The 12179-nt window shown below is 34.1% G+C and overlaps 1 protein-coding gene across 3 annotated transcripts in view; it reads left to right on the forward strand.

Annotated features, from left to right (window-relative positions):
* Window positions 1–265: 265 nt before the first annotated feature.
* The window catches only part of LOC143471190 (uncharacterized), a 30976-nt gene continuing 19062 nt past the window's right edge, over window positions 266–12179 (forward strand). For 2 of the 3 annotated variants that reach the window (XM_076969583.1, XM_076969584.1), the window contains exons 1-6: window positions 266–403; window positions 1975–2137; window positions 6944–7103; window positions 7179–7267; window positions 10092–10168; window positions 11858–11908. In XM_076969583.1, coding sequence (XP_076825698.1) covers window positions 351–403; window positions 1975–2137; window positions 6944–7103; window positions 7179–7267; window positions 10092–10168; window positions 11858–11908 — 593 coding nt within the window. In that variant the 5' untranslated portion in view covers window positions 266–350. The remainder of the gene's footprint in view (window positions 404–1974; window positions 2138–6943; window positions 7104–7178; window positions 7268–10091; window positions 10169–11857; window positions 11909–12179) is intronic. The other variant, XM_076969585.1, reaches the window with a different exon arrangement.

Here is a 12179-nt window from a genome sequence, read left to right on the forward strand (position 1 = left end):
TTCTGCACTCCAACATGAACGCTTGAATAGGAAGGTGTTATGAGGTAATACAAAAAAGTTATGACATAATAATAACTCAATCCTAGATCCTGATGTGGGAGTGCAAAAGTAAAGGAAACTTGAGTCTTGGTCTAGTGTGGAAGTGCACAACCAAATACCATGCAATGTTTTTGTATACTAGAGTACTGAGCCACTGTTACTAAAATTGTGACGTCTTTGCTGGGTATACAGTATAATATATTATATCTAAAACTGTCAGCCTAATATTGCATATCGTTTACAGGTCTTTGCAAATTCTCTGTTTACGCAATATATAATTTTGATTTACATATTATTTTGTTCCTCTTGCTATGGCTTCATCTGATAGTGAAGAGGCTGAAAGCATTCTAATAAATTTAAACAAGTATGGGAAAACCTTCATTAGTGCTGTAGTAGTTAATTGGATAGGGTGTATTTATGTTGTATTTGCCTTAAGTTGCATATTTTCTGTAAAACTGCACCAACTGTACATTTAGAACCGTTATGTATATACAGTAGAATTAGCTTATTATGACCACCTTGGGACCAGACCATTTGGGTCATATCTGAATGGTTACAATAACCGAAACCATTACACTACTGTTTAACCACACCAGGATCAATACAGTTTGGTATAAAATAACAAAGTATGTCAACTTCATATTTATTTCATTAATGTTAAACAGTAACATTAAAATGAACATCTGTAGGTGAATTGAAATACAAGTGGCACAATTGTCACTGTCAAGTAGCATAATTGACACAAAAATTTTATAGAAAAATCGGAAAAAGTGGTCATAATATCCGACGAGTGGAAATAGTAAACATAGTTTTTTATGGAAAAATTCAGGACCTCACAAAAATGGTCATGTAAAGCGGGTGGTTATACTATCCATGGTCATATTACGCAGATTCTACTGTATAGCCTATTCTGCAAAAAACTATATAGTATGTATACAATATGTATCCCTTGTTAAGAATTTTGGTGCTTGCATTTGTTTATTGTAGGCATTGTAGTAACTTGAGTCGCCAGAGTGCTGGACTTCCAATAATGTGATGCCCAGTGGCACTTGCGTTGCACAATGCCCTTTGACAAGGCATTAATGGTGCTTGCTCCTGATCAGTGGTTTTGATAAACAGTTTCAAATTCAGGCAATACAATATAAAAATATGAACTGAAAGATGTTTTTGTCTATCGGAGCTTTCACAAAAGCTAGGTAACCGGGGCTCGAGTGATGAGGAATAATCTTTGAGTTTAATTTGCACAAAGACTTTTCTCAGTCCCAGAATATAGATTATGATAATAGTGACACCATACCATACTGCATGATTGTTTCAAGTCTAAAGTACGTTTGCACTTTGTATTTTGAGTATATGCGGTTTCAGCGAATTAACAAATAATCTGGACCTGCAGCATATTAAATGTTCTTTCAGGGCATTGTTAAATGTTTGTGTCGTTTATGTTGAAGTTTTAAAACTTTCGATATGTGCTTTACAATGCTTTTCACTGAAAAATTGATTGTGTCAGCGACGTTCAACTGTTGAATTAATACATTTTTATGTTAAATAAAGGATTACCACATAAGCCAATCTTTGCATAATGATTCATTAGTGCATCAAACACCGATGCAAGTTTTTAATTTTTGACATTCATATGGGTGTATATCATCTGAGTGACAGTTCATTTGAGTGACAGTATTTGAGTGACATAATTATGACATAAATTATTCATTCGAGTGACATAATTAACCCTAACCCTAACCCATTACTGTAGTTTGAACAGTACTTACCAATGTGTCACTCAAATGAACTGTCACTCAGTTGATCAACTACCCATTCATATTTTTATAGGCCTATACAAATTAAAATTACCATACATAGGCAATAACCATACGTATGCATAGTGACCTGATGTTAAATAGTTCATACAATTTTGCTTTTCAATTACATGTTTAGAACTCGTCAGTTATGGAGTTCAAAAGCTGAACTTGGAACAGCTGATTATTTAATTCCCAAGTCTCCAGTCAGTCAAACTTCAACTCATGCAAGGATGGCAAATGGAACGGTACAAACTGAAAAGGAACCGGCAAATATTGAAGTTGTTAAATCAGATGATCAGGTAATAGAAACGTATCTTGTAATTTTCTGTTAACTTTAAAGCTTAAGCTGCAAAAGTGTTTTGTGATATGTCAAACGTTTGTGGTATTTATACTTTTTTCAAATGGAAGATCACATTGCTGCAGTAATGCAATATTAAGATACATCATGGGCTACTTCACTTGTGCAAGCTACAGGCTGGTTTTCATATTTTTTTCATGCATATTGATACACTTTAAATGCGAGACTGCAAGTGTAACAATATTGCAGTTATTCTAATTTTTGTACTGTTATTCTTTCATGAAAACAGCTATTACTGAATTTGAAAGGCAAACTTCTAGCGCTAGCTATGTATGTTTTTTTAATTAGTGAGTTATTGTTGTCATAATAATGAAAGTGTAATGAAGGTAATTTCAGATTAAGGAAACTTTGCTTAAGGCAATTGAACAGTTTCGCCTCGCTTTTGCACCACATTATTACTTTTCAGTGTTGTACGTTCATGTAACTTAAGTTACAGTTTATTTTCAGTTCTTTGAATTGAATGTGATTGCATGTTTTCGCACTTCAGGTCCGATCGAACGTTTCATATACTTTAGTGGAAATCCAATATTAGTAATCGTTTTTACATTTACGTTATTAGGCAGTGGCGCCCTGAAGGTCACCAGTAAAATGGCCTTGATCATTGGCTTACTTGCGCAGTATCAGTGCGTTTATGGAAGAAGTAATTCTGTTGATCCTTCCTTTCATTTTTTGTTAATAAGCAACACCAGTTGCTGTCTTTGCTTTTCATGTTTATCATGTGGATATCTGGTAGTTAAATTGTGTAAGTAATCCGGTTCATTTGATAAGATTTTTTACTTCATTGATTTGCTCTTCACATCGCACAATGCTGATTGCTGATGTCTGCAGGTCGTTTTGCTTTGTCTTGCGATTGTGGTTACCGTATAATCGTATATGCTTCAGCGTAACGTGTTTTCGGATTACGGTATGACCGTGTATGGAATTATGCTTGCGGGCGTTTACTTCTTAGTAGCTGTATTTAGTATAAAATTGAACATTGAAGTGGATTACTTCGTTCTGCAGTCGTAAATAAGATGTACCTAGTATACACCTTTGTTTTTTCAAGTGTTAATGGATAAAAGCTTGTTTAATTATGAATAAATTTTTTAATACGAACCCTAACCCCATCAGTTGAAAACGGCTTTTTATTATAACGCGTTATCGTAAAGACGTAAACCCTTCTCGCTCGTTAATTTTACGTTTTACTTCGTTTATTGCATTTTTTCCACATTTCGAAGCATACAGACACACAACGATTTGATAATCTATTTACTATAAGATACGTAAAGTAAAAGCCGAAGTAGTAAAACTTGCAACAGAATGAATAGGGAATGACGAGATACAATCCTAGAGACGTTGTTGACGTGTTTAATGCTTGCCTTGCTACAATGGAGTCAAGTTTTTGTCATGAAGTTGTGTGTGATCGGGTGCTTCGTTTTATGCCATCAAGGGCATACCGCAGTCTGCGTGTACTACAACAGCTGTACGAGACTGTTGCATTGGAAGTTGGCAACGATCTTGGATTGTTAGGGTTATATTTGTGGATTTAACCAGCTCAGATAAAAACTGTGTTTCTTGAATCGTTCAAGCGTGTTGAAGTGGTACGACAAGTTTATAAAGTTCGTTTGGACAAAACGTTTTTTTTTTCCCAGAATTGCCGTACCATCATTGGTGTACACATCCAAATTGCGAAGCAGTAAAAGCAACAACTGCTTAGAAACCTCTGATGTCCAGTTGTTGAGTTTCTTGGCATTTGAATTAGATTTGGCTTTATTGATTATAAGTTGATAACACAATAACTTGGTTTGTTCTCAACTATTTGATTTTCTTTTGCCAAGTTAAACACAGTTTTCTTTGTGGCGTTAAAAACTGGAATCTAGATCATTTACACTCGCCTATATAAAATCCTAAATGAAAAGAAGCTCTCACTACTCGATCCCGAAATTAGTTCACTGGAAATAAACCGAAAGACTTAACTTGGTACTCAAAGGCAGTCGTTTGTAACGGTCATGTTTTCACTAAGAGACGTAGTTATTGTAATACCGAAGAGCATGTCATAACACAGTCTGTTAAAAGTAACTTTTTAGCCACATATTTTGTGAAAGAACATTGAATTTCGTGCTACCACTACCAATAACTATAATTATTTGTCAACTTAATCACCACGAGCTTGCTTGCAACGAGTAATTAAGGTTTCTTTTACATTCACATCGTTGCATGGTTGAGTTCACAGATTCCTTTCTTTCTTGAACCTTTTACCATTAATCAACACGTTATCTTTAGCTAAATGGTCTGTTGAAATTGAATTTAGTATGAACTTGCAAGGTTGACAGCTTCACAGCGCGTTTTGTGTCAAATCGCTTCGATATTTCATTCGGTTTTGGTTTACATTCCACAGATGCTAATCATTTTGCACGATCTTGTAATTAAGACGTTGTTCTATGCTATGTGCATTGTGCAGAACAATTAACCTGCTATGTATAATGCAGTGTTTCTGCGGCCAAATACAAAGAAATAATATGCGCTTATATACCTGCAAAGTAACTGTTAATAGATATTCATATGCACCATTGAAAATCTTGCTAATGCTTTTAGGTGAATCTAGATTCTAGACATTCAACTATAACTGCAGCTAGTAATTTTTTTTCTGTTATGCATGCCCTATTAGGCTATTACATTGAAAGTTTTCTCACTGGTTTCTTTTAGTATTCAAGTATTAACCCATACGCGTATATGGACTAGACGTGGAAAGAAGTTTTTACCATCGATGTTCGTACTCCATGGATAGTTGTATGAATGGTAATATTTCTGCCGAAGCGTAAGCGGCACCAAAGAAACTACTGTACAATAACAACTCGGCAGAATATTTTCGAAATTTTTTTTTTAACGCGTGAAGGAATTCATATGCAACTCACCTGAGCGAAATCTTTACAATACAATGCCCAAAACGCTTGTAATTTAAAAAAGAATCAAAGTGAGTCAACATTTTCCTTTGATAAGTATAAGCGATTAAAAAAATCTTGCCAACCAGGCAGTAACTCGGAAGGGGTCTATTTCAGTTTCGGCAGAGACAAAGTTGACTTCAAGTAGAAACTTGCAACTACTTGGTATTTAATGTCAATTGTCAAATTATCTTAGCTACTGCCCTACGATTGCGGTTACATAATGAAAACCTTCGAAAACGTCACTTTCGATACGACACCTCACAGGAGAATGCCGCCAGCACATAACCGGTACGGAGCGACAGTGTTATCTGGAAGCTAAATAGGTCCACACGGCCATAGCCTCTACGTATTGCGTTTCAAATATATGACACATGTTATTACAATAATGGGAAGAAGAATGTGTGTAATAATGGCAACGTTTTCCACAAAGAAATATTTTCGAAAACTTGCATCAATATTTTGCAAGACAAATTGCGAAAGAAGTAACGCTGGAAAATATGTAATAGGAAGAACATAATTTTGAGACAATAAATTGTTATCATTTTTAACATATAACGAAAGTCTTTGTGTTTTTAACGCAAACATTGCAGTGTCTAAATGTCAACGCAATAGCGAAATTGCTTTAATCAATGTAAAATAACAGAGGCGTTTTCCATTTCAAGATACTCCAACACTGTATGTGGAGTAGCTATAAACAGCTGAACCTGAAAAGTAGATAAAATAACACGAATTTAATTAAGCACCTCGAAAAGAACCTCTATATCAGAAGAGAATACCATCCAGAGGATGGATGATAATTGTAAATTCTTCTAGGTTACAGGTGGCTGCGCAGTGGATGTGATTACTTCGCCACACAACAGCGCAGTCCCAAAAAGAAATTGGAAGGTATTATCAGCCAGCTGACGACGCGCTTGTCTAGTTGTCTGCGCACTAAATGCACGTTTTACCTAATCGTATATGTATTACGTAGGCCACGTAACCTAATCTAAAATATTTTTGTTTCGCAATTTAGTTACTTAAAAAAAGTCTATAGTGCCATGTTTCAACTTATTTCCCTTCATTTGGTACAGTTCTTCGTTGTTCAGAAGTATCATCCACGCGTGACGACCGACATGATTCGAAAGTACGCCAGGGGTATAACCAATTACATAGCCAGCCTTACATAGCATGTAGCGATGCGAAAAACACACACATAATTGTTCCCATGTGATGCGAATGCATTGACTGCAGCAATCTCATTTAGGGTACCGATAAAATCGAGTGCCATCGCAACGCAGAGTACCACAAGTCAACGTAGAAGACTTTATTCGTGTGAATCGCATCCAATATGCACTGTGCAGGCTCTTTTTTGGTAGGCCTCCCTATTTCGATTATACCATCAACTCTGTTGCCTATATCCAGGCTGCAAATTTGCCTCAACGGCGGATTTGCATTCCGTTTTCAATTGTGCGTACGATGACAGGTTGCACATGGAACGCATTTCCTTGCGGCAATTGGTCAATCACAATTCACTTCCCGTGTATAGCCACCTTTAAAGTGAGGGACAAGTTCAAAAGCAAGTTGGCCTTTAATCAAAAAGTAGTCGTCAGTGAGCATACTGACCCTCACTTTAATCAGACGCAATGACGCAATTACTGCAGACCGGTTGTGTCAATTGATTAAGTTATATCCGAGCTGTAAGTAGTTACCATTTTTGCGATTTTTACTAGCTTAATGTAAAAGGTTGCCAAATCGAAAAGTTGCCAAATCCAAACCCATAGACGCTTTTTTAAACTTTGATTAAAAAGCTATGAAAATTTTATAAATCTTGTAAAAATTTTTAGGTAGTTGAAGACTATGAATTACCAGACATACAAGCAATGAGATCGCAATGGGAAATTCCAAAGTCAAAACGAAAACCAATCGTTCCTTTGCCAAGCACCAAATCACCTGCTGTAATTGCAAGAGAAAAGTCGCAGAAACGGCAGACTGATGAAAATTTAGGTGAGTGCTGTTGATTGCAAAAAGTTTTTGTTTAAGAAAGCATTATTATTTTCTAATTTCTGTTACATGTTGTAGAACCGGTGAATCGTGTTGAAACCCCTAATGAGGAACCCTACGAGGTTGAGCTCAATAAATTAAAAGAACAATTTGAATCGGCTGCAAAGGTATATCAGCTTTTCAGAAAAAACTTCTTTTTGGATAGTAATTTTCTGAAAAATTATATAATGTAGTGTGCAGGGTTGAGGTAATCGTAATTGTTATTCGTAATCGATTGTCAATCGTTAGCATTTTATTGATAATCGAATTTTATTTGAACGAATGCAAGATTCATCTTTAGTAATCGGTTGATTATTCGATTGTTTAGGCATAATACCCGATTGATTATTCGTTTATTAGGGTACCAAAATGAAAAATAATTGATTTATTTGTAGTAATTTTGCTGTTAATTTAAATTGTAATGGATTTTCCAGTCATACATAACGATTACCTTTTATCCCACGTTGAATTGAATTTAGTCGTTAACTACTTAGATTAGCAGTTTGGCAAGGCCAACAATAAATAGTGTTGTTTTTCAAACACTTAAGACTTACAGACTGCGCGGTCAATCAAGCATATTTCGTTGTAGCGAACAATGCCATTGACACATCACAATAACGTAAATATAGAACAACTTGCACTGCATAACTGCGATCTGTAACGGCAGAACGTTTAGACTTGGTCGGTTTACGGACGTTTATCCACGTCCTACAATGTATTTAAAATGCTGCGCAGAGAGTTCTTAGTGTGATATATGTAAAATCTGTCGTCGTCAAAACTTAGTGAAATATATTTCATGTTATTTCGAAGTTAATGTAACAATTTTATACGTTGTTTTAGATTTTAAAATATCGCTTTACTCGATTGATTGCTGATTAACGTTCCTGAAGTAATCATCCAAGCTCTGGAAAGTGTATAAAAAGTAATCGATTTAATCGTACAAAACGCACAGTTTAAGGCCAATTACAAATTGAATAAAACCATTTACGTTAACGTTTGCTCGATTACTTGGTAGACGTAATCGCCCTAAACCTGGTAGTCTGCAAAGGATGTTTGATATAATTGTTTGCTTAAAGCAGTTTATACTTCTTAAACGTGGCCCTTGGGGTCACAAATCAATATTGGGTTGCCAATTGAAGATATAAAGATAAAAAATTGTCTTGCCAAAATTTACTATTGTTTTTAATGAAACGGTCGTATATTGTCAATGTCGATATCTATACCTATACCACTCATTCTAAATACCAAACTTAACCTTGCATATCTCTCAATCCACAGAATGGCCCTAAGTATCAAATTATTAACTTTACAACGCAGTTCAAAAACTGATTTATCCAAACTAAAACTACACAATATAAATAAAAGGAATATATAATGACGAGAAATGCGGTCTTTTGAGATGTATGATGTTTCAAAATTGATATTCAGATAACAAGTTTTGTTATACTTTTTATCTTCATTTATATAGCATACTGTGTTTTAGCTTCCAACATTATTTTGGGCTGCTCAAATGTTTCAGAAAAATGAACAAACCCAAACGTGTGTGTGATTTATCTTTTCCCATTGCTCTTCAGTTAATCCAAGTTTGCAGTGTGACAATCACTGTGCTAAGTCATTGGGTAATGTTCATTAAGTGACAAAACTTTTGAAAAAGTTAATAGCACAATTTTCAAAGATTTTGTATTTTATGCTTTTACATTTCTGTTTTTCATCACTACATGGTGATCTAGCTGAAATGGCCACCTCTGCAAGAGAGGGCTCATCTTTGGTCACTTTAGGGTTTAGGGTGCTTGTTGTAAACCAAACAGCTGAAAACATTAGTCTTGTGTTTTCATAAAGGTCCTGAATTTCATGGGATTCTTTATTGGCAGGCACTATTTCCCTGAAAAAAACAAAACAATATACAACTATTTTTACAGTTTTTTTAACTTAACCTAAATGCTACGACATAGTAACCTAATCCGAGCCTATATCTACTGTCTTTCAATTTAAATGTAACTTCAGTTAAACTGTAACTAAACTAAATTATATTTTTTCCATGATGCTCATTTTTGTAACAAACCTAGCCGTCTAGCTCTAACAACGAGCATTATGATCTATATACAAGAAAATTTTTTTTTATTAAGACATACTACAATTTTAATAATGTTTTTGCCATGTCAGTATATTAAAGCACTTATGAATTTAAAACCGTAGTTTTTGAAAATTTCAACATTAAATTCTGTTATGTGTGCTACTACCTAGTGGGTTTCATGTAGTGTTTGTTGCATGCTTACACCTCAAGTGGATCTATAATGGCATTCCATCTAAGCGTTTGCCAGTTCGAGGTAAGAAACTAAGGAAGCTCTTTGCAAAATTTGAAAACACTGCTACTAAAGTATCTACGCACTTCATATACCTGGTAAGAGCTGTTGTATGTTGGATTGATGGATTCTACAAAAACAACAATTTCCAAAATTATCTTGCATGCTCTCGTCCAGCAGACTGCACATCTGCAGCAGTTTGTTTTGAGGACTATTTTTTGTTAGTGTACTTTTTTAGTTATGGAATAAGCTTAACAAGCATTTTATGTAGACCATTTGATGACTATAGACTTAGTAAAAGTTTCTTAAAAAGTTATTGCTTAACGAGAAAGGCCAATAATATTATTAATGCATGGTTTGTTCCATATTTGTTATGTGACAGTGTTTCAATGTTTTGTTTTATGTAACAGACATAATTTGAGGACGACATAAAATGTTTGTTGTTGCATAGGCTATCTCAGCAGGACATAAGTTTTGATCTAATTTTATTTTTTTGCGTTTAGCTTTAGTTTTTATCTATATAAGAGAATCTTTGCAGAATATACAATTTTTGTGACATGGTATAAGTTTAACTGAGTGTAGTAATAATTATTTAAACTCTATTACTGTTTTCTTGATCTTTGTTTGTACCGTTTTAATTTATTTTTAGGCAACTAGCTCCAATAAGTCGACATCAAATCAAAAATCACCAGTTTCCAAAGCTGCCATAAAAGAACATGTTTCAAGGTAACTTACAGTATTTTACAGTTTAATTTGCAAAGTGGCTATTATATCTTTTTATGTAATCTTGTATCCGGACAAAGTGACCACTCTGAACCCATTTTCGTTATGGGAAGATACAGATAAATGTGTGTACGGTACCTTAAAATTGATCTTATGCATGAATTATTTAATCATTTAACTAGCTGCAACATAACCTACAACTTGTCCTGAGCTGTTTTTTATACATTATTATATATTAAATTATTTATAAAAAACAGTTTTCTTGTATATTTTATGCTTACCGTAATTGGGGTTGTACATTATTGAATTATGTAAAATTGTTAGAGTACTTTTTCTAACATTCAGAAAAATTTAATATGAATTGTGTTTTAGCATACCGGCAATTTTACGTTTTTTTCTTGAATGGGGTGTTTTAATATGGTAGTAGGTTTCCAAAGTGTTGTAGTTCTAAATTGTCATTTTCGGTCCTCGAAGTTAACAGAATACGGCAGACTTGGACAACTAGCTATTTTTCAGCTTTTTGCAATTAGATTAGAACAAGAAATGATGAATTTGCTCAAACTAGAAATTGAACTAGAATTAGATTTACCACACATAAAAAATCGATTTCTTCTTCGTTGTATTTGTATACGCATATAATTATGTTGTTATTACGTTATTGTCTGCATGCAAATGAATAGGCATCGTGACGAAATTATACATCAATCGAAAACGTCGTATAATTAATATGTACAGCAGACATGCAACAGCAAAACATCAGTTTCTTGATGCGGCATTGAATGCGTGGCATTTTTGGTGTAAGCCTGTAGCACTTTGATTTTTATTATTTTGTTACACGAAGGAGCCTGTTGTTTCACTTACGAAAAAAACCCATTAGACAAGCGAGTATTTGTGGAAAAATCGAAAATTAGAGTAGAATTAAAATTACCAACATTTTGCTCTAATTCGTTGAATTAGACAACTAGAAGTATCTAGTTGTCCAAGTCTGACATACGGGTTCCTTGATGCCCTGATGATATTACATTTCAGTTCTAATCAATGCTTGGTGGGAGTGAAGGATTTATTTGTAAGCACATAGATGAAAAATGAGGTGGGAAAGCAAATGTTTATAAATGCAACACTTCTTGTTTGCATCTGCAAATGTTTGTACATCAAGGGATGTCTGTACACTATAGTATTTGGTTTTGTTTAACAAAGTATGAGTTTCCAGGATTCACACTAAATACAAAATTTGGCTGGCCAGATATTTGTATGCCATGCCTTTATATGTAATGTCACTGCGTTGAATGAATTTCAGTAACTGAAATTTGGGAAGCGCATAAACTTTTAGTTTTAATTATAAGTTAGAGTTCATATTGCTTGATTATGAAAAAGTATTTACACACTCTTAATGCATGAAGTTTTATTGCATGCCAATTTTTAGTGTACTATACTTAAGGTCTGTGTATAGTTAATTTACACTTGTTATCAGGTTTTGGTTGGTGAGCCTATATTTACCGGTGTATACAGGGAATTTGTAAAATAGCATTTTTGGGTTGATTCGATTGAGAAGCGTAGTTCTTGAGAATTGTTGTGGAATTGGGATGAATACCTTAAAAATGCTTTTTTAACAATTCCCATTTTCAGTAGACTGTGTGTTATGTGTTCTTTGCATGGTCTAACATATCATAAAACCTGTATTTGTTTTAACAGGACTGCCATTAGTAAGAAAAAACCTGCACGAAATGTTAATAAAAAGATAAGGTGCATGAATTTTTAATTTTATTTTGGTATATTTTCTACTTAACTGGTGTGAATGAATGCTTCATCTGGATGATGGTTAATATATAATTCAACAGAATGTATGATATTGAATTTTTATTATGTTAGTTTAAAATACTTATAAAAAGCATTTCACTTTATAAAAAACTTTGTTGTGAGTAATTTCTGTTACGTTTATATGCAATAAATATAGCCAAATTTTTCAGTTAATTTTGATAATATTTTGTTGATAATCTTAAATGCACTGAGGGTG

This window comes from Clavelina lepadiformis, chromosome 9 (genome assembly GCF_947623445.1).
Source record: "Clavelina lepadiformis chromosome 9, kaClaLepa1.1, whole genome shotgun sequence".
Lineage (NCBI taxonomy): Eukaryota > Metazoa > Chordata > Ascidiacea > Aplousobranchia > Clavelinidae > Clavelina > Clavelina lepadiformis.